The 24,445-nt window shown below is 37.6% G+C and overlaps 3 protein-coding genes across 10 annotated transcripts in view; all 3 read right to left on the reverse strand.

The window, feature by feature from the left end:
- Positions 1–1,206: 1,206 nt before the first annotated feature.
- LOC147843850 (uncharacterized) lies at positions 1,207–10,520 on the reverse strand. Of its 4 annotated transcripts, none has more exons than XR_015490808.1 (4): positions 8,878–10,520; positions 8,681–8,763; positions 3,129–5,218; positions 1,207–2,959 (listed from the first exon to the last, which is right to left on the reverse strand). XR_015490808.1 is itself a non-coding variant. In XM_087253278.1 (3 exons), the coding sequence occupies exons 2-3, from the start codon at positions 8,741–8,743 to the stop codon at positions 4,844–4,846; spliced, it is 438 nt and encodes a 145-aa protein (XP_087109404.1). In that variant the 5' UTR covers positions 8,744–8,763; positions 8,878–10,520; the 3' UTR covers positions 1,207–4,843. The 4 variants fall into 4 exon arrangements, 1 of the variants encoding a protein (XP_087109404.1); XR_015490807.1 differs by having other exon boundaries at positions 1,207–2,971; XR_015490806.1 differs by having other exon boundaries at positions 3,126–5,218.
- Positions 10,521–10,976: 456 nt separating this feature from the next.
- Positions 10,977–17,854, reverse strand: LOC141385750 (uncharacterized). 2 transcript variants are annotated; one of them, XM_087253266.1, is made up of 3 exons: positions 17,716–17,854; positions 17,558–17,633; positions 10,977–12,559 (listed from the first exon to the last, which is right to left on the reverse strand). In XM_087253266.1, exons 2-3 carry the CDS (start codon positions 17,630–17,632, stop codon positions 11,978–11,980), a joined length of 657 nt encoding a protein of 218 aa, XP_087109392.1. In that variant the 5' UTR covers position 17,633; positions 17,716–17,854; the 3' UTR covers positions 10,977–11,977. The 2 variants fall into 2 exon arrangements, with proteins under 2 accessions (XP_087109392.1, XP_087109391.1); XM_087253265.1 differs by having other exon boundaries at positions 17,728–17,797.
- Positions 17,855–17,923: 69 nt separating this feature from the next.
- Positions 17,924–24,445, reverse strand: part of lrp13a (low-density lipoprotein receptor related-protein 13 a) — a 43,501-nt gene continuing 36,979 nt past the window's right edge. For 3 of the 4 annotated variants that reach the window (NM_001446543.1, NM_001446542.1, NM_001446541.1), the window contains 3 exon segments: positions 17,924–18,231; positions 18,983–19,091; positions 23,461–23,779. In NM_001446543.1, the coding sequence (NP_001433472.1) occupies positions 18,205–18,231; positions 18,983–19,091; positions 23,461–23,779 (455 nt within the window). In that variant the 3' untranslated portion in view covers positions 17,924–18,204. 4 annotated transcript variants of the gene reach the window in all.

Raw genomic sequence — 24,445 nt, forward strand, 5'->3', positions numbered from 1 at the left:
TATTTATTTATTTTTATTTATTTTATCAGTCCTCAAGTACGAGGAATATTTTGGATTTTTGAAGTAATCTCTAACATAAGCTTATCAATGCTGCTTATTGTTAGGACTTAATCAAATTTACAAGATAAAAAGTTTGAATGGTGCCTTAACTCAAAATGATAACTTAATTAAAATTACAAGATAAACGTTTGATTTACTCAGTTAACTTTTTGAGATAGTTTAAATTACGAATTGCCTCAAAATTACGGCTTACTAAATCAAAATTACTAGATAAAAAGTTTAAATTATAACTTAATATGACGAGATAAAGTTGAAATGGCTTAACTCGAAATTGAGAGATTAAAAATTTAAATTATGACTTAATATTACGAGATAATTTGAATTATGACTTGATCAATAATACGAGATAAAAAATTTAAATTATGACTTAATCAATATTAAGATAAAAAAAGCTTAAATTATTGCTTATTAACCCAAAATTGAGAAATTATTTCTTACTAAATTAAAATTACGAGATTAAACGAAATTATGAATTTATAACTTTTAGAATTGTGAGATAAAAGTCTAACTGAACTATGCTGCCTGCAGGGTTTAAAGCAGAATTGTTCTAGTCTCCACCTGTAACAGTTACTCACAGTTATGTTGCACCGCCATGTTGAGATGTGGCATTAATAAACTTTCCACCAGCAGCACTTTGTTTTTTTCCATCAGCAGCAGTGAATGTTGAGGTCACCGTTGATGACAGGGTTGTGAAATACAGCTTTATATGACTTTCAGCCACACTTTATGATCATTTTCTTAAGCTCAGTTTACTGTAAATCTTAATCAAAATTTGACCATACCCCGTGATTATAGGTGTTTTCCATTTAATTACGCTTTCAAAGTGCATTACAGAACCTCGAGTTCTGCTCGGACAAGTTTCAATGTTGAAATCTTTATTGTGGGGTTTTAACACTCCAGGGTTTTTCCAAGGAGTATTTCAATGAATGCATTATTAAGGGTTACATAGTTTTGTTCGCAGTCATCAGATACAGTGTGCACTGAAAAAAGTGTTGCATGCAAAACTGTTGCAAACAATTTTTTTGTGTTGAATTTAAACAAACAAATTAAGTTTAATAATGTTCAACTTAATTTGTTTGTTTAAATTCAGCGCAAATAAATTGTTTACAACAACTTAACGTAAAAAAATTGAGTAAATCCAAGGAATCATCTTTGAATGATTTTTTTCAGTGTGGTTTCTTAATGTTTTTTATTCATTTATAATTTTTTTTGCTGCACATACTGTATACATATCTTTAATGAATGATGAGGGTTAACCATTTTCCCCAATAATAATAATAATAATAATGAGATCACACTTATATGCGAGAGCAGCAGTTGTGTAATTAAATGTCCTTTGACGGGTTTTAAAAAGATTAAAAGGGTCTTTAGAGTACAGTTTGTACCCAAAATACATGAATGAACTAAAGTAGAAGTACAAAAATGTATCCTTCAGTTTATCACCCCAGTGGCTGCTTTGTGACTTTCTGAGAGCGTAATTTACAGAGTTTGAAAGCATTATTAGTATTATTAAATTACACAGTTTTTCACACAAATAATACAATTAAATCCGTTTTATCAAATGTAAAAGTTGAACATTGTGTAATTCTGAAGATAACAACTCTACTGTGTAACCTTTCTACAGTATCATTGTTAACCTGCAACAAATCACATACATTTCAAGCACACGATGCTCAGTTTCCTGTTTGATTAAATGTTGTTAAAAAAAGAAGGGTACATTTATTTGTAAGAGTGTAGTTTTCAGATTTAGAATGCATTATAAGGGATGACATGCTTTCCCCCACAAATAATAATACTAATTAAATCAGTTTTAGGAATGCAAAAGCTGAAAGTCGTGTCATTATGTAACTTTACAAGGGCTGCATGATACTGAAAAAATATACCATATTGTTGTTACTTGTTGGGATAATGATTTTTTTTTTTTTACGGTATAACATTTTCCTAGAAATAAATGCAGTTTTTATTAGTTTTGTTTTTTAATCATTTATTTTATTACATTATAATAAAGGGGTAAAATCTTCTTCAGAACTAATTCAGACTAAAAAACTGCATCAATGTGCAAACACTGAAAAAACCTGAGCAGATATTCTGACTGCGATTGGCTGTTGTTGTTGTCTCGATTGCTGCCAATAATGTTTATTTTCAGCTCTGGGTTCAGCTTTGGGCTCCTGCCAATAGCAGAACAGCAACTAGTGGGGAAGTGAGGATAAAGATAATAAGGCCTGATCAATCCTGGTCAAATTTAGATAATCAACCAATACATAAAATCAATGTAATTTATCACCCGTCTGCGTTACCATGCCAATATCTTGAAAACGACAATATTGCAATATATTGTGAACTACTGAAGAGAGTTTAATATGATACAAACTTTGCCCTAATAGCAGGGTAAATCTGCAACAAAGCTCATGTTTTAGCGCTCATTTCTTGTTAAATTAAAAGTTGACTTTCAGGCAGGTTTTGGAAGACATAAAAAGCCTCTGTTTTTAGAGCTCAGTTTACTGTTTATTTTAATGCTGTCTCAGGCAGGTTTCGAAAGGACATTCTGTTTGTTCTAAGAGTGTAATACGCAGATTTAGAAAGCATTGAGAGTTAGCACACTTCTACTAATATTAATAACAATAATACTTAAACCAATTGCAAAAGCTGAATATTGTGTAATTCTACAATACTGAAGAACAGTAAAGAGATGATACAAGTTTTTCTCTAAAATCAAGGTAAACCTGCAACAAAACCCATGTTTTCAGCGCTCTGTTACTTGAACTAAATGCTGTCTTGCAGGAAAAATAAATAATTTTGGCCATTTTGTTTTTCTGAGAGTGTAATAAACAGATTTGGAGTGCACACTTTTTCTCACTAGTAACAATAACATTTAAACCAGGCGTGACCAACCCTGTTCCTGGAGATCGACCTTCCTGCAGATTTCAGTTGCAACCCATATCAAACACACCTGCCTGTAATTATCAAGAGCTGTTCAGGTCCTAATTAATTGGTTCAGGTGTGTCTGATCAGAGTTGGAGCTGAACTTTGCAGGAAGGTCGATCTCCAGGAACAGGGTTGATCACTACTGATTTAAACCAATGTTAACGAATGCAACAGCTGAACATTTGTGTAACTGAAGATTATTCAACTGTACCAAAGAACAGTGAAGATGATGCCCGCTTTTCTGCAATATCAGGGTAAATCTGCAACTAAACCCATGGTTTCAGTGCTCAGTTTTCTGTATAATTAAATGTTGTCTTCTCGGGCATGTTTTGGAAGGAAAACGGGTCCTTAGGGTAAAGGTCTGTCCGTTTTGTTTTTCAGAGAGTGTAATGTACAAATTTAGAAAGCATTATGAGAGTTAAAATAATTCAACTATAAAAGAACAGTGAAGATGATACAAGCTTTTCTTCCAATTTTAAGGTAAATCTGCAACAAAGCCTGTTTTTAGCGCTCTTTAGGCAGGGTTTGAAAGGAAAAAAGGGGTCCTTATAGGTCAGGTTTTGTACATTTAGTTGTTCTAAAAGTGTAATATACATATTTAGAAAGCATTATTAGAGTTAACACATTTTTTCTCTACTAATATTATTAACAATAATACTTAAACCAATTGCAAATACTGAATGTAATGTGTATTTATATAGCGCATTTATTGTGTATGGACATACACCCAAAGCGCATACACCAAAGCGCTTCACAATCATGAGGGGGGTCTCTCCACACCACCACCAGTGTGCATCATCCACTTGGATGATGTGACGGAAGCCACAGGACAATGGCGTCAGTGTGCTCAGCCATTGGTGGAGTGGAGAGACAGTGATAGAGCCAATTCGGTGGAAGGGGATGATTGGGAGGCCATGATCATAAGGGCCGATAGAGGGACTTTGGCCAGGACACCGGGGTTACACCCCTGCTCTTTCACGAGAAGTGCCATGGGATTTTTAATGACCACAGAGAGTCAGGATCTCGGTTTAACGTCTCATCCGAAAGACGGTGCCCACTGACAGTATAGTGTCCCCTTCACTTTTACTGGGGGATTAGGATTCACACAGACCACAGATTGAGCGCCCCCTGCTGGCCTCACTATCACCACTTCCAACAGCAACCTAGTGTTCCCTAGTGGTCTCCCATCCAGGTACTGACCAGGCTCAGCCCTGCTTAGCTTCAGTGAGTAACCGGTCTTGGGCTGCAGGGTGACATGGCTGTGGCTGAAGAACAGTGAAGAGATGATACAAGCTTTTCGCCAATATCAAGGTAAATCTGCAACTAAACCCATGTTTTCAGCGCTCTGTTTCTTAAACTAAATGCTGCCTTGCAGAAAAAAGAACAAAAATGTGCCCATTTTGTTTTCTGAGAGTGTAATATACAGATTTAGAAAGCATTATGAGTGTTAAAATAATTCAACTCTACCAAAGAACAGTGAAGATGATTGAAGCTTTTCTTCAGTGTCAAAGCAAATCTGCAACAAAGCCTCTGTTTTTAGCGCTCAGTTTACTGTTTATTTAAATGCCGTCTCTTTAGGCAGGGTTTGAAAGAAAAAAGAGGTCCTTATAGGTCAGGTTTTGTACATTTAGTTGTTCTAAGAGTGTAATATACAGATTTAGAAAGCAATATGAGGCTTAACACACTTTTCCTCTACTAATATTAATAACAATAGTAATTAAACCAATTGAAGATGCTGAAGGTTGTGTAATTCTGCAATTCTGCAATACTGAAGAGCAGTGAAGAGATACAAGCTTTTCTCCAATATCAAGGTAAATCTGCAACAACCCCATGTTTTCAGGCTCAGTTTCCTCTTGAATTAAATGCTGTCTCCTCGGGCAGGTTTTGGCGGGGCGGTGGTGATGGGCAGTGTGTAGCAGCGTGGCTCTGGAGTGCTGAGGTCTGGAAACACCACCCGCTGGACACCCGGATCCACAGTCACCTCTGGATGAAGAGACACGACGCTGCTGCTGCTGCTGCTGCTGCTGCTGCTGTTCAGGGCATCCAGCAGTGGGATGGCGGATAGATGTTGTGCTGGTTGTGGGCTGGTCTGGTTCTGAGGATCCTCCAGGATGTCGGGGATCCCGGTGTGCAGCTCCAGAGGCTCCACTGATGGGTTTGGGATGGAGATCTCCTCTGAAGAGCTGGAGTCGTTTGATTCAGACGATTGACTGGATAATGTCAGGTGGTCCAACTGCAAAATGTGTTTAAGAGTAAGAGGTGGATGCTGAACAGGATTCAGGTGCAGTTTTGGGCTTTTTTTTATATGTAAAGCACTACTGAGTGTTAATAACTGTAGTAGTGCTGCTAATACACTACTGATTGTAGACATAGTGATGCTGAAATTTCAGGTTAAAGGAAAATAAAACTAATGTCAATGAACAGATGGATCAATTATGTAAATGATGTGATAAAACTATTCGAAATGAAAGTCAAATATTATCCCACTTTTACATGTGCTAATAAAAAAGCCAAATTGATCTGGTATAAATGATTAAAAAAATTATATTTAAATGTTTAATTATTGTACATTAGATAAATGAATAACTCCATTATACAGTGCATCCGAAAGTATTCATAGCGCTTCACTTTTTCCACATTTGTTTGTGTTAGTCTTATTTCAAAATACATTAAATTAATTTATTTCCTTAAGATTCAACACACAATACCCCATAATGACAATGTGAAAAAAGAGTTTTTGAAAGTGTCGCAAATTTATCACAGTTAAAAAAGAAATCACATGTACATCAGTATTTACAGCCTTTGCCGTGAAGCTCTAAATTGAGTTCAGGTATATTCTGTTTCTACTGATCATTCTTGAGATGTTTCAGCAGCTTAATTGGAGTTCACCTGTGGTCAATTCAGTTGATTGGACATGATTTAAAAAGGCATACACCTGTTTATATAAAGGTCCCAGGGTTGACAGTGCATGTCACAGCACAAACCAAGCATGACGACAAAGGAATTGCCCGTAGACCTCCGAGACAGGATTGTCTTGAGGCACAAGTCTGGAGAAGGTTACAGAAAATTTTCAGCTGCTCTGACAGTTCCAATGAGCACAGCGGCCTCCATCAACCGTAAGTGGAAGATGTGTGGAACCACCAGGACTCTTCTGAGAGCTGGCGGACCATCTAAGCTGAGTGATCGAGTGAGAAGGGATTGTCAGAGAGGTGATCGTTCTTAGAAGGACAACCATCTGTGCAGCAATCCACCAATCAGGCCTGTATTGTAGAGTGGCCAGACGGAAGACACTCCATGACTGGAATTGGCCAAAAGGCATCTGAAGGACTCTCAAACCATAAGAAACAGAATTCTCTGCTCTGATGAGACTAAAACTGAACTCTTTGGAGTGAATGCCAGGCGTTATGTTTGGAGAAAACCAGGCACCGCTCATCACCAGGCTAACACCATCCCTACAGTGAAGCATGGTGGTGGCAGCATCATGCTGTGAGGATGTTTTTCGGCAGCAGGAACTGGAAGACTAGTCAGGAAAGAGGGAAAGATGAAATGTACAGAGACATCCTGAATGAAAACCTGCTCCAGAGTGCTCCTGACCTCAGACTGGGGCGACAGTTCATCAACCATCATAGAGTTTGAGAGGTGCTGTAAAGAGGAATGGGCAAAAATTCCCAAAAACAGGTGTGCCAAGCTTAAGGCATCATTTTCAAAAAGACTTGAGGCTGTAATCGCTGCCAAAGGTGCATCAACAAAGTATTGAGCAAAGGCTGTGAAAACTTCTGTACATGTCATTTCTCAGCTTTTTTTATTATTAATAAATTTGCAACAATTTCAAAAACTCTTTTTTCCACATTATTCTTTATGTAACTTGTAAAAATGTGGGAAAAGTGAAGCGCTATGAATACTTTCCCGATGCACTGAATTATTTATGCAGCGGATGTCATTCCAGCCACAACCCAGTACTAGGGGACACCCATACTCTCTCACATTTATACACACACAGACACACACTACTCAGAAATCCCAACTGGCCCATCCTGGACTCGAACCAGCACCTTTCTTTTTGTGAGGCAACAGTGCTAACCACTGAGCCGCCCTAATCCTCATTATAAAGTAACAATTAAATAAAATAAGGGCTGTCATCTCACAGCAAGAAGGTCGCTGGTTTCTGTGTGGAGTTTGCATGTTCTCCCCATGTTTTCATGGGTTTCCCCCAGGTGCTCCGGTTACCTCTACAGTCCAAAGACATGCGGTACAGGTGAATTGGGAAAGCTAAATTGTCAGTGGTGTATGTGTGTGAATGAGTGTGTGTGGATGTTTCCTTGAGATGGGTTGCAGCTGGAAGGGCATTGGCTGCGTAAAACATATGCTGGATAAGTTGGCGGTTCATTCCGCTGTGGCGACCCCGCATTAATAAAGGGTCTAAGCCGAACAGAAAATGAATGAATGAAAGAATCAATAAATAAAATAAGAAAATTAAAAAAAAAAGAGCCTTCGAGTTTATTTGTTCAACTTGTTTATAAAGTAACAATTAAATAAAATTAACTTTAAACCCCATTTGAATGAAGCGGTCCAAAAATAATAAATAAATAAAACTGCTAATTTGTCTGTTATGGGGTACCATTATGATGCTGCAATTAAAAAAAAAAAACTAAATAAATCAGCTATAATTTATATAAACAAGTTACCCCATTATAAAAGTTCAAATTAAAATAGAAAATTAAAAATGACTATCCAAATGAATGTTCAACCCCATTTAAATGATAAAACATTATTAAACATCAAAAATAAAATTTGAAAATCATCCATTTAACCATATTATTAAGCAGCAATTAAATAAAAACTTAAAAAGGTTCACATAAGCCATTCAAGGCCAATTTAACTATAATAACAATCAATAAATTCATGTTTTTTTTTCCATTCCTATTTATAAAAAATTATTTAAGCAACAAAAAAGTTCATCTGTTCAGCCCCTATTATTAAGTAGCAATTAAGCCGAAATAAATTGATATACAAAAATGGCAAATTCATCTGTCGATTCATCAAGCTGATTATAAAGTATGCAAGGCTTCTTGAACAATTTCAAACGTTTAATAGGGTCTGCTTTGTATGATTTAGGACGAATTTTAGCATTTGTTTTGCACAAAAAGTATTTTTGATAAAACTAAAATAAGAGCAAAAACCCCTAATAAAATCAGCCATAATTTATATAAACAAGTTACCCCATTATAAAGTTCAAATAAAAATAGAAAACTACAAATGACACTCAAAATAAATGTTCCTCCATATTTAAATGATAAAACATCATTAAAAATGATAAATAAAACTTGAAAATCGTCCATTTGGCCATGTTATTAAGCAGCAATTAGATAAAACCTTTAAAAGGTTCAAATAAGCCATTCAAGGCCTGTTTTTCAAATGGAATATTTCATGAAAATGTTCATCAATTTAACTAACAAAATATACAAAAATGGCAAATTCATCTGTCGATTCATCAAGCTGACTATAAAGTATGCAAGGCTTCTTGAACAATTTAAAACACTTAATAGGGTCTGCTTTATAAGATTGAGTTTTTAGCCTTTGTTTTATTTTTAATTAAACTAAAATAAGAACAAAAACAACAAAATTGAATGAACTATTTAATAAAACAAAAGGTTTTTGTGAAGGTAGGCTGGATGTGAATATGAAGTGTTCTTACCGGTTTAGAATTGGAGAAAGACACTAAAAACAATCCAAACAGTGCTGGTCTCAAACCATCCATCTTTTATTGAACTTCTCTCTCTGTTAAAGAAGAACAGTTGCTCATCTCAATAACAAAACAACCAACAATGGACATTAAGATTAACAGTAGATGCGCTTTTTAAAATTGTTTTGCTTATAAACATATTTTTTTACCTTGCTTGTTCAAACTCCTCAGGAACAGTCTGATTTTTTCAAGTAGGCAGTAGGCTACGGTCTGATGCTGGAAGTGGAACAGCACTGCTATATTTATATGAGAATTCATTTTTCCCCACACATGGACAAATTTACGCTTGGTGTTAGATCGTTGAGATGTTTATGTGCTGTTTTCTCTGTAATTTGGCATTTGGTTTGCTGTGTTTGAGACAGAAGTCAGACCTCCACCGGAGAGAGAGCCAACGGTCAACAAGCCGTTTATTCGTTAATTCCAGTAAACATGTTTTGCTTGCATCAATTTGACCCCGGTTTAATTGAAAGCACACCCAGAGGCTCAACCTTTCATTTGTTTGTTTTTTTGTCATGGTGTGAAGGATGAATTAATCATAAAAGCCTCAGATGCTTTTATAAGACAACACATTCATCAGTGTGTGGCGAAAACAGGATCAGACGAGCCACAGAAACAGCCTACAGCGGAGATTCCAGTCAGACGCAAACACTGCTTTATTTTTAATCAGCATAGAGAATAAAACACCACAGACAAAAGACTGAAGACAGTTCTGCCAGTAATGGTTATTTTTGTCATTTAGACTTCGGCTTTATCTCTTTTTCTGCAGCGCAAGTACAGAAGCCAAATACTGTTGTGGCTAGAAGGGAGATAGCTGCGGCCGGAAGTTAACAAGTATAAATATCGTCGATCCCCAAAAAGCATAGATACTAAGCTCTTTAACCCAATCATCACAGTATTGTAAAGCAGTAATTATACCCATATTAATTTAATTATCAAATGAACCAACCCTCACAGTAGCTAAAACAAAAATAATAATTACTGGTGTGCAGTGTCATAAATTATGTGAGAATCCGTAGCTGTATCCCATCTTATTATACCGCCTAAATCAGGGAGGTCAAACTCCGTTCCTGGAGGGCCGTGCAGGGCTTCGGCCCTCCAGGAATTGGAGTTTGACATCCCTGGCCTAAATAGATCACAGGATAAATCACTCACTCTTTAGAATCCATTTAGTCTTTATTTTTAAATATTCTGATCATCCTAACTTTAAAACTGTCTAGATGGATAGAGAGAGAGAGAGAGAGAGAGAGGCTAATAAATGAGTCTAAGTTCTTAGTTTGGCTGGAAGAAATAGGTTTAAAAATATAAACATTGCTAAGGTCAATATCATTCGCCCCCCCTAAGATTTTATTTTCCCCAACTTGCTACAGAACAGAAAAAAAAACGCTGTTGTCCAAGGACTTGCCTAATTACTCTATCTAAAAAAACTAGCTTAAACTAACCCAAGCTGGTTTTAGCTGGTCGACCAGCCTGGTTTTGGCTATTTCCAACCCGGTCTTGCTGGGAGCTGAGCAAGAGCCCAGCAAAAACCAGCTACTGTATATCCAGCTTAAACCAGGCTGGTCAAGCTGGTTGTACAGTAGCTGGTCATTTTCCAGCCTGACCAGCTAAGACCCAGACAGGAAATGGCCGAAACCCCTCTAAAACCAGGCTGGTCAACCAGCTAATTGGTTTAAGTTTTTTTTCCAGCAGGTACCCATCTTGCCTAGTTAATTGTGGAACAATATTGTGCCTCTGTTGTCAAAGATACTAGCTTATTGATAACCTTAAGGCTAAGGTTTGTGGTTAAACAGGCGAATAAGAGACTACTAATGATTACTCTTATTACACAACTCTGTCATTAAAAACATTTGTAAAAAGTAAAACATTTAAAATATCCTGACATCCTAATTTCTAAACTTGATTTAGGTGGATAGTCTCATTTAGTAGCCCCTCGCTCTCTCTCTGTATATATATATATATATATATATATATATATATATATATATATATATATATATATATATATATATATATATATATATATATATATATATATATATATATATATATATATATATATATATATATATGTTATTCTCCTGGTGGAAGTTCTTAGTTTAGCTAGGAGCAATCGGATTTTTTTCTCATGTAAACATTGCTAAGATCGATATTAAGATTAGAGCTAACAAACTACAACTCCAACAGGTGTTAGACTACTACTATCATTGCTAGACACATTAGAGACTCCGGATTACTCATTACACAACTCAACCATTAAAAGCATCTTTAATAAGAAAAACATTTATAAAAAACAGATCCAAAAATGGGTAAAAACCACTGATAGTAGTTTGATGATATTGCCCCCTTTCAACAAACTTAAATTCAGTAATCAATTTGACTTTAAGCTCTACTGAAGTCAAGAATCATTCAATACATGCTTAAACCAAAGATTTGAAACAATACACAGAAGTGTAACATTTTAAAGCTAATTGTTATAGTCTAATTTTAACAGCTCGTGATATTCAATGTAATCACTCTTGAGACCTGCCAAATGTTGTCATTAACCCTTGTGTGCTGTTGGGGATAATTTCGAGTCTTAATTTGGCCACAACTTTTACCGTGTCAGCAAAATGTAATGCTTTTTGATGACAAATTCAAAGCATTTTCCCCAAAGTGTCAAAATAAGATTTGTTTATTTATTTATTTAAATTCAACAATACACTCTGGGCAAATTGACTACCCTTTTCTCATGTTCTGGGCTGTTTTTGCTTTATTGACTTCCATTATAATGACATTTTTGACTGCAAAGCAATGACTGCATATAATCATGCACATGATTGGTGGAAGAGGTCCCATTTCTCATTTATACTGTTGATCATCAGTTGCAGTGTTAAAAAAAGCTTAGATTCTGCCTTCAATGCATTTCTGTGTGTACTTGAGAGACCTTTGCACACATATCTTGATATGCGAGTAAATCAAAATAAGCAGCTCAGCTCTCAGAACATAGTAAACATTGTTTTTACTGTTTTACTCCAAATAAAAGCCAGAAACTTTGTTTGCACAGGCCTATCCAAAGAATAATGCTGCCAACTGATGACCAACAGTAAAAATTACACATTTTACCTCTTCCCAACAGGGAAAACCACCAAACAATAAAGAATGCATGATTATATGCAGTCATGGCTTTACAAAAAAATAAAAAATAAATAAGTCAATGGGGTCAAAACAGCCACCAACATAACGAAAGGGTAGTAAATTTAAATACAAGAGTTAACAATCTTTCTCTTTTTTAGCAGATGCAGCGACTCTCAACATGTCTGGGGTTTTCAGCCTGTTATTGAGATCTTCCATTGGATTTATCACAGTTTGGCCGTTCTCAGATGTCGGAAGAAAAACACCAGGAACGATGGCAAACGCTGGCTGAAGATCACTGGAAGCAGTCTGACCAGGAGAAACGGGTCTGTCCACCGCACCCATGGAGCTCCACTCTTTAGGATCCACATAGACGAACACTGGCAGCTGATCATTGTTTAAATCGTCTCCTCTGGGCTGTGGACAGGGTTCTCCTGTAGGCTGAAGGTTATTAAACGGCACCGGCTTCACCAGTGCTGTTGTTAGACGTCTTGTTGCAGTAACAGGGGGTCTGACCATTGCTGGACGTCTTGTTGCAGTAACAGGGGGTTTGACCGTTGCTGGACGTCTTACATCATCACCAATGTAAATTTCAGGAGTGATGTCATTGAAATCGTTAGGCTGATAGATGGGGATATGATAGTATGGATAAACCGGTCCATATCTGTATCCGTATCCATAGTCATAACCAAAACCCAGCTGACGTCTGCGTCTTTCTCTCTGCATCATATAGAGAAATAAATTGCATTTGAGTTGAAAGGTTAAAGGAAATACTAAAATTTCATTACATCTTTAAAGGTGCAGCAGGTGATTGTCTTAAGCATGTTTTGTAGTGCTGGTCGAAAGTCTCTTCACATTCCAATAGTAATGATTACAGTGAATGATCTAAAAGTGTTTATATGTATTTTTATATTTTGGGTAAGGCATAAGACTAAAAAAACGTTGATCAAATTAAAAGTTGTCAGGTAGACAATTCCCATAATTCAATTAAGTAGCCCAAACTGCCTGTCAACAAATGTTGATTTGTACATCACACCCATTCATGTGCAATGCACAGGGAGTGACAGCAGTAAAAGCAAATGCTTAATCAAAACTTTAAATCCTGAATCAATATTGGAGTTAGTTTTGCACACTGGTGAAGGACGACACCTTGTCTGAAGTATTTCTGTTAGACAGGTAATGTTCTGTCTTTAAGCTAGTTTAGTCATGCAAAGCTAATGTAGATTGTGTTATGAATGGGTTATCTGCACAGAAGTGTTGTTCAGCCACTGAAATCCCCTGGTGAAAGATTGATGCGACTATTTTCAGTTTTATAAGGTTCTGACAGCATCGATAATGTAGATTTTTATTTTTATATATTAAGGGTGGAGCCGAACCCGAATACGGTATTCGGAAAGGCACGAATAGCGTGTTTTTACGAATACTTATTTCGAACAAATACTTGAAAAATTATTTGTATTCGGGAGCAAGAAAAACACTATATCAAAAAGCAGCGTTTCCTCAAGAGACCACAGTGCATGCCCGCGTGAGTGAGTGAGAGAGAGAGAGAGAGAGAGAGAGAGAGAGAGAGAGAGAGAGAGAGAGAGAGAGAGAGAGACGCTCAGTCGGAGGGCGGGGCTGAGGTGTCAGGCACAATCTTCTCCACAGATACAGACAGAGAAGGCTCGGCTGAGCGAAAAAAATATTTTACTGCATCACTATTTTTGTTAAATAGATTTTTGTACCTTAATTGGGTTCCAGATGCAGTTTATAAACTTGTAGCGGAGTTTGATCGGGATCGGGAAGTTTGCAATCGGGTGCTCTCTGTTTACGCAACGTTAGCTCTGTTAGCGCGGTAATTTAGACAATAGACTGTTGACAGAGTAACATTAACGTTCGTTTATAAAGGTTAAAACGATGCTTGTGCTGTTGTGTCGAATAGTATGCACTTATGGGAGTTATATGGTACGTCTAAATTACTGTCTTTTGCAGACAGCAAGATATATGCTATAGGCTAGTTAACCTTAGCATAGCTTCCCGTCACTTTTTATTAACTTGAAACTCCTCAAATACATTTGGGCACCATGAAAAAGAGTGAGAGTGCTGCTGAGCCATTTCTTGGTCCTCCACCAGTCAAAAAAAAAAAAAAAAAACATGTTCTTTGTGGAAGAATTTTACAGTCAGTGGTGCTGCAGATAAAACAAAGTGATACTGTATAATGTGGGCAAAAGTGAAATCGGCAGAGATATTAAACATCTGTCAACATCTATGCATAATCATTCATTTCTTTTCGGCTAAGTCCCTTTATCAATCTGGGGTTGCCACAGTGGAATGAACCACCAATTTATCCAGCATATGGATTTACGCAGTTGCTGCCCTTCCAGCTGCTACCCAGCACTGGGAAACATCCATACACTCTTTCACACACATACAATAGGGACAGTTTAGCTTACCCAATTCACCTGTATTGCATGTGTTTGGACTGTGGGGGAAACCGGAGCACCCGGAGGAAACCCACGCCAACATGGGGAGAACCCAGTCAGGGCTCGAACCAGCAACCTTCTTGCTGTGAGGCGACAGTGCTACTCACTGTGCCACCGCGCAACCTTCTATGTAATGTATTATCACATGCACTAAAAGCATCCTCTCCTGATACTGTCTGTGAACCCCCCACAAGCATCAATCCTCTCAATCAGCACAGCTATGTTCTGCTAAATCCTCCACAAGCACCAAACCATCAGCCACATTCTGCCCCAGCAAGTCAGTTTCAAACTTAAAAAAACAAACAAACAAACTTTGTGTCTTTTTTTGTGGCTGGCAGATGATAATAGCAGGGCTGTATCTTTTAGTATTATATAGAATACTTTTGTTCTGCCAGATCTCCCAGGCAGGGTTTTATTTAGATTTATTTAGTTAATTTTAGTATTTGGAATTCTGTCCATTGGAAAGAAGTTCTTTCAGAAGAAGAACAGTTTTTTGAAGTATTATTTGTTTTTATTCTGTCTATTCAGTGTCCTTCAACAAGAATGGTAGTGGTGAGGTTCATAATATTCACAATGGTATTTTATTAGTTGTTGGTTTAACCATGGATGAGATAATGGCTTCTATGTTATTTTCTTTTCAATGACATTTCTTGTCACATGTTCAAAAACAACAACCAATATTGCATGACTATAATTTATATAATGGGTATAATTAAACAATACTTTCACTATAACGTAAATTAGAAGTGTAATAGAAAAAATATATATTTTTGCGCCATTTTGAATTTTACTCGAATACAAATACTTTTCCCACTCAACAAATACAAATACCGGCTGCTCCGCACATCCCTAATATATATATATATATATATATATATATATATATATATATATATATATATATATATATATATATATATATATATATATATGTCACGATCTACCAAATCCTCGATTCGATTACATTTTCGATTATGAATAATTAATTAATTAATTAATTAATTAATTATTTGTAGCCTACAGTTTTAACTACCTGACTTGCATGGTCTTTGTTTTACCCATAAACAAATCATACAGTAAATGAATAAAGGTAAGTTACACACATAATTGCCATCGGTCAATGACTTTTTTCTGCAGAACTCGTGAATAGGCAGTGATGTGTCGTTATAATGGCGTTGGTAAAAAAAAAAAAAGGTGCACAACCAACAGGAACCAGCCAACAGTATCCGAGGTGTTGGCTAAAATGACTAAGTACTTGTGTGAAAGTAAAAGATGGAAGCAGTCTACTGACCAGCTGACTGCCTTGACCCGCTGTCGAGCGCATGACACTGTGTGCGTCTGTGTGTGAATGAGTGTGTGTGGTCACGTGATGTGCGTTTTCAGCGGTAGTGAGGAAGGAGGGCTGCTCAGAAATGCTACACGCCAGTGTGGATGTGGATCGTTGTCGTTCTAAAATGCCATTTAAAAACAGACATATTAGTGTAAACAGGGCCTGAGTGTGTATTTTTCGCGAGCGGATTTGCAACGGGGGCAGGGCAGAAGATCGCGATGCGCCCATCGACTATCATCCCAACTGTAATACGTACATAGCAGAGCTTGCAAACTGTGTTTTTTTTTTTTTGTCGACAACACGAACGTTGTCAACATAACTCACTGGAAATCCAAAATACTTCCACACCGGCGACTTCATTGAAAGAGGAGAGGATTTAAGCTGTCGACGGGTCTCCTGCGTCTGCAGTTTAACAAGCACTTCAACAAGCATGTTTTTTTCCCGCTTGGCAACCCAAGCTAACATGACATGGGGGCGTGGCAGCATCGACGATTCTATTTTTTGATTCGATAATCGAAGTTGAGCATAAATTTCGATCGATTTCGATTAAAAATCTAAATCGTAACACCCTTAATATATATATATATATATATATATATATATATATATATATATATATATATATATATATATATATATATATATATATATATATATATATATATATATGCGCGTTTCATTTATGTGGAATTGCAAGAATAGGACTCCGCGACATGACAGCAGACAATCCACTCGTTCACGTCATTTTACCAGTTAGAAATGTAGTTAGTCGTTGGCCAGTGGGTGCAGAAATTACACTTGTTACTAAAGCAGGTCGCACACCAGAATCGCCGCTCGGCGGCGCGCCGCGCAGCGCCACGCAGCGCCATGTATTTTAGAATTCTAAACATAGGTTTCTATCAGGATACACACACCAGCGCCGCAAGTCGGCGGCTGTCGGCGGCGCCCGGCGACGGCTCAGGACGCAGTTCATTTTTCAGCCGCGCCACAGAGCGCCATCTGATTAGTGTCATGTTAAATATCATTCGAATGTGCGCGTCTGGTGTGCGATACTTTAAACTGTCATGTACGCGCCGTGTCGCGGCGCTTCTGGTGTGCGACCTGCTTAAGCCATACTTGCATGCCATTTCAGAGTGAATATTCAGAGTAGCATGGTAAACAGTATAGGGAGTGCATCACAGGTTATCATTGCTTTTATAATCACATTCATTTTTAAACAACTAGACCTCTGTAAAGCAGGCTAGGCAGCATGGCACTATTTACTGATGTTTTATTGTAAAACTAAATAAAAATCTACATTGATGATGTAAAAGGTCCCTTATGACATTGAAAATAGTCACATAAATCTATCGCCAAGAGATTTCAGTGGCTGAACAACACTTCAGTGCAGATAACCCATTCGTTACAACACAATCTACATCAGCTTTGCGTGACTAAACTTGCTTTAAGACAGAACATTACCTGTCTAACAGAAATACTTCGGACATGGTGTCGTCCTTCCTCCACCATGCAAAACTAGCTCTAATATTGATTCAGGATTAAAAAAAGTTGATCAGCATTTGATTATACTGCAACTGGGATCGTCTCGTGTGCATGTAAACGCACAGTGCACATGCAGGGGTGCACACACAAATAGAGGATCTGCGTGAACAGATGTGCCGTTGTACAAATCTACATTTGCTGATAGACAGTTTGGGCTACTTATCAGAATTATGGTAATTGTCAGCCGGAAAATATTTAATTGAATGAACATTTTTTAATCTTATGCCTTACCCAGAATATAAAAATACATAAACACATTTAGATCATTTACTGTAATCATTACTATTGAGATGTGAAGAGACTTTCAACCAGCACAACAAAACATGTTTCTGAAGACAATCACCTGCTGCACCTTTAATTTTTAAAGTCTGTTGTGAAACTCACCTTATATAAAGGCGAACCCACTGGGAAGCCAAGGGTCACGCTTAATAGGCTGACAAAAATTATGAAATTCTTCATCCTGTTTTAGAAAACAGATTTTAGACCAATTTCCTACACAAATCAGAACAATTTATGTAAAAACATTTACAAATGAATATTACTTAATATATTACCTTGAGATCAGTCAGAGCTTGTCTACCGTTGTACCGTCCTTAGCAATCTTCAAATTACACTTCAGAGCATGCATTAATCCTCTTTGATGGATTGATAATGTCATTGTAGGTGGAGCCTTTAAGTTTTCAGTGCAACCCCGCCCCTTAAATTCCCTCTACTATTTGGTTGTGGTCAAGACGTTCATTTCACAACACGTTCATTAAATAAAATCAGTTTAATCTTTCATTATGACTGATACACAATGTGGTGGCTGTGGCAAAATCAGTTCTTACTGAACTTATGTGGTAAACCAAGATGATATCAGCAGTCGGTGAGTTAAAGTATTCTGCCTTTAGACCCATTGGATGACAACAGAATGACTAGTGAAAGTCTGATTACATGCAGACAATAATATTAAACAGACTGTGAATTTGACTTTTCCAAATGCGACATGACTTTATTCAAGAAACCAAGGTACTTCAGCCGACGTGATGAAGCTAGTCCACAGACGTCACCACATTTTCCTGAAACAGATATAAAAGTCATGTAATATCTAGTATGATTAAATGGGAATATTTTAAGCACAACAGGAAGAATTTAAGGTCACATGGTTTTAGAATTAAAGGGGTCACGAACTGCAGATACAGTGTAAACCAGATATATCAGGATGTACAACTTATTCCAGAATTGGTTACATTTAATCATTTTCCCTTTATTTTCCTTAAAGGGGACCTATTATGGACCTCCTTACAAGATCTAAAATAAGTCTCTGATGTCCCTAGAGTGTGCAAGTCAAGTTTCAGCTCAAAATACCCCATAAATAATGTTTAAAACTGACCCTTTTAGGCTTTGATCTATGATGTAGCATTTTGGTGACTCGCTTTAAATTTAAATGAGATTATGCTTTTGAAAAGAGGGCGGAGCTACAAACGCTTGTGCATCAGGACTAATGTTATCTTTCATTTGTGCTTCATTACAATAGTCGCTGATATCATCTTCAGCAGGTTTGGTACTAAAACTCGGATGGCTGCTTCTTACTCAGGGTTGTTTATGCTAATGAGGGAGAGAACGTCACTACACCATTACAATTAGAGGGCCACCAATAATGTGGCTTGCAACTGTGCCGATATAAGTCTTGATTTTACAGGACGCTTTTACAGCACATTAACATCCGCATCAAAAGATCAAGGGTAATAGGTTTCCTCAATTCATGTCCCCATTAATATCCCGAGTATATTTTTCCTTTAATATAACTAGCACTCTCTCACTTCATACCTCTGATACTTCTGTGTCCTTTCCATTTGATCTAGCTGAAGATGCTTCACGTCTTTTCTCCAGTTCCTTCATGCCCGTCTCCTGCATGTCCACAGTGTGAGCTGCTCGTCTGAACACACAAACATGCTTCAATCAGAGTAAATCAGTAGATGGTAAGTCACTTCAGAAAATAAGTTAAATATTAATTGCATCATTAAAATTGTACCTAAATTTATTTTCTAACTTTTATATCTGAAAATTAAGGAATAGAATTACTTGACACTACTTAAAATCCCTATTTATCGTAATCAAAAATAAAGCTAAAAAGACGTTTGACTCAAATGTAAAAAAAGTTCACAGTTAACATTTGAGTCAAGCGTCTTTTTAGCTTTTAAAAAGCTGAAGTATTATTTTTTTAAAGCATAACATTTTTAGGTTAACAAATAGTGTCTCTACAAAATAAAACATAAATAAGTATCATTAATCAAAACACTGACATTGCATAATGTCTAAAGGGGAATAGTTCAAAAATGAATATTCTGTCAATTTACTGACTCTACTTCAATGTGCTTGAGTGAATGTTACACTTGCATATCATCTTTTGCAGCCCTTTACATAAGCACCATGTTTTTGATACACAGTGTAAAATTAAAAGGAATTACATTTTTATACTCAGTAACGACAGAATAGTGGAGGTGGCGCTTTAATTTGTTTTAAGCTATCCTGTGTTAGATGTTAGGTCTAGAACAGGGGTCTCAAACTCAAATTTGGCAGGAGGGCCATTTCAGTGACTGACAATTCATCGGAGAGCCGTTTTAACATTAAAGTACAAGAAAAAGTGGAAACCGGATGTAATTGATGCCTCAAGCATTACCCGTCACCAGTGATGACGCAAATTAGCACGTGTCACACATCAGCTGCTGAAATAAATCTGTGGTTGTTGTGTATGGCAGAGCGTTAGACACAGTCATTCTTCCACAGAGTACATGCAGGCAAAACTGCAGGGGCTTCATGTACAAAGAATTGAATTCATACTAAAACCTTGCGTACGGACAAAGCTGTAAACGTGCATACGCAGTAAAAAATTCAAAAGTATGAAACACTGCGTACGCTGAATCCCACACATTCTCTTTGTACATCCAAATTAATGTGAAACTGAGCACACGTGCACAAGCGCAAAACCCCTCCCTGCCTCCTCCCCTGTAAAACTATGGTAATGACTCTACTTTGGCAAAACCAAATGACAAAGCAATGGCAAAAGCAAGCAAGAAGAGAAACTTCAAAGAATGTGAATTGGAGGTGCTCCTATCGGAGGTAGACCAGAGATAAAAAGTTATTTGCAAGTTTGTCCTTCGGAATTAATAACTAAAGAAAAAAAATAGAGCGGGAGAGTTTAGCTGAAGCTTTTAACGCAGTGGGGTCTGAACATCGCACTGTGAGTGAATTAAAAAAAAAATCATGTCTGATGTAAAGCTGCAGGTTAAGAGGAGAACAGCAGCGCACCGTCAAAGTATGGACCGAACAGGCTGGGGAACAGGGGATGCTGAACTAACACCCTTTGATTAGAGAGTTGCATTAATTGACCCTTTGCTAAGCCCCACCTTCTTTAGCGTTGCTACGCCTGTCAAGCTTTCGTGCCTGGCACGAATTTAGCCAAAAACCCTGATAGATTAATGTGCAATGAAATATAGCATTAACAAACGACGAGGAAACATACATGGACAGTGCTTCTACATACTTCATTCATAGAAAGAACAGCCAGAAAGGGGAAATGATGGATTTGTGCTGAATATTAGCATCATTGACCCATAACAATGTACAGTAAGTTACCTATAACTCTTAGTATGTTTGCATGCTCTTCAATGAAAATCAGCTGCGGGATAAATATATTGGTTGCAAGTGTTCAGTTTGTGCATCACATCTTGGTTTTGTTCTGTTGATTTGTCATTTCAAATATTCGTAGCTTGAAATAGATTGAAATATGACGTTTAGTAACACATTTGATTGTTTAGCAACACATTTGCAGATTGGTATTTTTCAGATGAAGAACTCCTGTCATTATGACCTATTCGCTATTAGTATGCAGGGCTCGAAATTGTGACCATTTTGGTCGCATATGCGCCCGAAATTTTTGGGAGCATTTGTGCAACTGGATATAATGGGTGTAGTGCGACCTGATTTCATTTTTTTCAAAAAACGGGTTGAATCGGTCTTCCCTGTTACTATAGCGGTCAATCATGTCATCTGATAGGCTTTCCACTATCAGATGACAAGGAGCTTTTGTGACCGCAGGAAACGCAAACGGCTGAAGAGTGAAAAGCACAGGTGTGCAGACCTCACTTAAAGTCGTAACAATAATAATAATAAAGGTGCAGATGACAGCGATCATGACATGTTTAATGTTGATCCGCCAGCTGAGATGAGCATTTTCGGAGAAGGTGCCCGAATCTGGATGCGTTGCATTCACTGCGTGTTCAGTGCATATGTCCGCTAAATGTAAAATCTATGACTGTACAAAGAAGCTCGCCTTTAGGTTTACACTGAAACTGCGGCTCATAACAAGGAGCGGTATTGCACTGGTGGTCATCGCAAGAATCCTGCTCTGCCTGCTCATATATTGGTCCGGCTGACTCGCCTGCTTTCCACAAACACAGAAAAACGAAGATCAGCTCATAACAAGACTGAACATTTATGGTGCTTTCACACCTACACTTTTGTTTCGGAACGCGTCTCGTTTGTCCAGTTAGCGCAGTTCGTTTGGCATATGTGAACAGGGCAATCGCGCTCTGTTCCGCGCCAAAGTAATCGCTCTGAGCCGAGACCACCTCATTCAAGCGATCTTGATTGAAACTAACCCTGGAGCAGTTCGATTGCAGTGAGAAAGCGATCCGATCCGAGCGCGGTTATATCAGTGTTTTATGGATATGTAATAGGCATACGGCTATATGAAGAGAGAATTATGAGTAGGGCGGGAAGTTTCGCAAGTCTCCGGATGCCCGCAAACGAGTGATGATCTCCCGGTAATCTCGCGTCTCCCTCCCGGTCCTCAAATAGGCATCGTAACGCACCCTTCTCACCCCTCCCCACCGCGTCTCTCCTCAGACACGTTGCACGGACACACCCTGTCAATCACCACCAAACCACCACCTCTACTGATAGTTTAGCGGGACCCTGCAAAATAAACCCTGACACTCTGACCAATGTGAGGAGAGTTTATCTCTTTTGGTCCGATTAGAAACTTTGCAATGTGAAAGCGAACCGCTCCAAGAGCAAAGAGCAACAATGTAACATTTGTAATCTGTTTCGGAACAACTGAATCGATTCACAGGTGTGAAAGCACCCTTAAAATGACAAACCCAAACCATACTTTTAAAGAGTGGAAGTGAGACTTTACTTTCTTTTCTCAATTCTTTGTTGAGGTGTATATTATTTTGCTATTTAGTTACTGATGACTGTTTTGCAGCTTTCAGCATTGAATGATTTATAGTCTTTCGTTTATTTTGTAGCAGAAATATTGATTAAATTGACAAGCATATAAAAACAGCAGTACAAAATAAATATTTCTTACTGCAATGCTTCATGTGTGTTTGATGCAAACCCTAAATTTATTTTTCATAAAGTAACAGTAGGACTTTATTGCAGATAACTCGCAATCAAGCACATTTAAAGCAGCATCATAATGAGAAAAGTAATTCATTGTTAGTATTATTGACATTGTCATCATTAATATTTTATAATTATTAGACATTCGTTTTGGAATTATTACACAAATATCCATAGGTCATCTCAGCATTAGTTAGATAGTTGTTTCTGGGTTTTTCTATTCCTAATTGATGCTGTTTTAAAATACAATAAATCCCTTAAAATACAATTTGCAATGGTGCTCATTCATTTTTGGTGGGTGCTTCTACATTTTTTCTGATGCTCCTAAATATTTTAAGTTGGGAGCACTAGTGTTACCAAGTAAAGAAGTTAATTTTGAGCCATGGTATGACAAAACCATTATGGCGAAGGCTTAAACGGAGCATTGCTCATAATATTATACATAATATACATTTCAGATAATTGCAGACGTTGCAGAATCATAGACTTAGTTATATTTAAATCAAATTGATATAAAGGTTAGTAATACACATTTTTACACAAGTATTTACGTGTATAAAGCTCCTGTTTTGTGAGAAGTGCTTCTCGTATGATTTGTGAACGACATGTACGGCATTACTGTGACATTTCCTCAAGTAAAAATGACGTTGTCTGAAACTGTCATACACCACGTCCACCAAAGGTACCCTTTTAGCAGTGGAAATGCAAGCTTGATAAAGGTGACCCGTACTATACTGTCCCTCTCAGTGGAAATGGGTCATATTAAGCAGGTGTGAGTTGGAGGTGGTTAAAGCTAAACTGTGCAGAGCTGCAGCCCTTCAGAAATTAAGTTTGAGACCCATGCTCTAGCTAATTAAACCCATGCAGTAAATGCCAGTTATCTGATTAGAGCACACCTTTGATTTGTGGCTTTCTTCCTCTGAATGATGCCGACAGTGACTGCCAGGACCACCACACCAGCACACAGTCCAATCACTCCATACAGGACGGGTCCCTGCAAGAGACCTGAACGATCCTCACAGTTTTCACCGCTAAATTCTGGATGACAGTCACACACAGTCTTGCCGTTCCGGCTCACACACTTGCCGTTCCCTTTACACAGCTTAATGTCACACATCTCTGACTCCACATTCGCCGGGACGATGTTCTCACTCAAACCTGGAGCAAACGATTTAGGATTGATCCCAATCGTTTTATACTGTTTATCATCAAGACCTGAAAAACAAAAATAATGAGAATAGAATTAATTTTACAGACTGCAGAGCAGACTAGATAATTTTTAAAAAGACATCCAAATCATTTAAGATGCTCCTAATGCCAAGTTCAGACTGCATGATTTTAGCCCTGATTTTTACTCGCCGACAAATGTCTGAAATCACAGGTAAATAAGTGCTCGTTCACGCGAGTAACAATAAAACATTGTGAACCCCCAAAGACATGATCTGAGAGAATTGCAGATGAGTCGCTGATGCCCATTCAGCATGCTAAAAATCTGGAGCTGTCAGTGATTCAAAATCATGTTGTGTTAAATGTGTTCTGATTGAAAATAACATCTGCGATTACCTACAGCCAATGAGAGAGCAGCATCCACTAGTATGGGTAGCTGCAGGCCAGCGGGAGTTTAGGGGAGAAGTTAAAAGGACTTCTCTGGGCTTTTAGACCCAGGAAAAGCCAGTGTAAATTTAGCAACCGTGTCTGTTTGACGTATCATCCGAGCAAAACTGGGTCAAAAACGTTTGAGAGAAATTGCCAATTCCCTTCTAAAGCCAGGTGAGCAAAATAAGTCCATTTTCTACTCCAATAAAGGCTTCTTTCTCATTATGTAATCCATAAAAAGAAATACTACGTGACATTGTGTTGTTTCCATGTCACTTCTCGCGC

This window comes from Danio rerio, chromosome 5 (assembly GCF_052040795.2).
Source record: "Danio rerio strain M-AB ecotype USA chromosome 5, GRCz13ab, whole genome shotgun sequence".
In the NCBI taxonomy this organism is placed as follows: Eukaryota; Metazoa; Chordata; class Actinopteri; order Cypriniformes; family Danionidae; genus Danio; species Danio rerio.

What these genes read in the sequence shown, in the direction of transcription:
- LOC147843850 (XM_087253278.1), bottom strand. Translation starts at nt 8,743, where the DNA reads ATGGATGGTTTGAGACCAGCACTGTTTGGATTGTTTTTAGTGTCTTTC. An exon ending in CTTTCTCCAATTCTAAACCG is followed by an intron (nt 5,219 to 8,680) that starts GTAAGAACACTT and finishes CACATTTTGCAG; the next exon opens with TTGGACCACCTGACATTATC.
- LOC141385750 (XM_087253266.1), bottom strand. Translation starts at nt 17,632, where the DNA reads ATGAAGAATTTCATAATTTTTGTCAGCCTATTAAGCGTGACCCTTGGC. An exon ending in TGGGTTCGCCTTTATATAAG is followed by an intron (nt 12,560 to 17,557) that starts GTGAGTTTCACA and finishes TATATGATGCAG; the next exon opens with AGAGAAAGACGCAGACGTCA.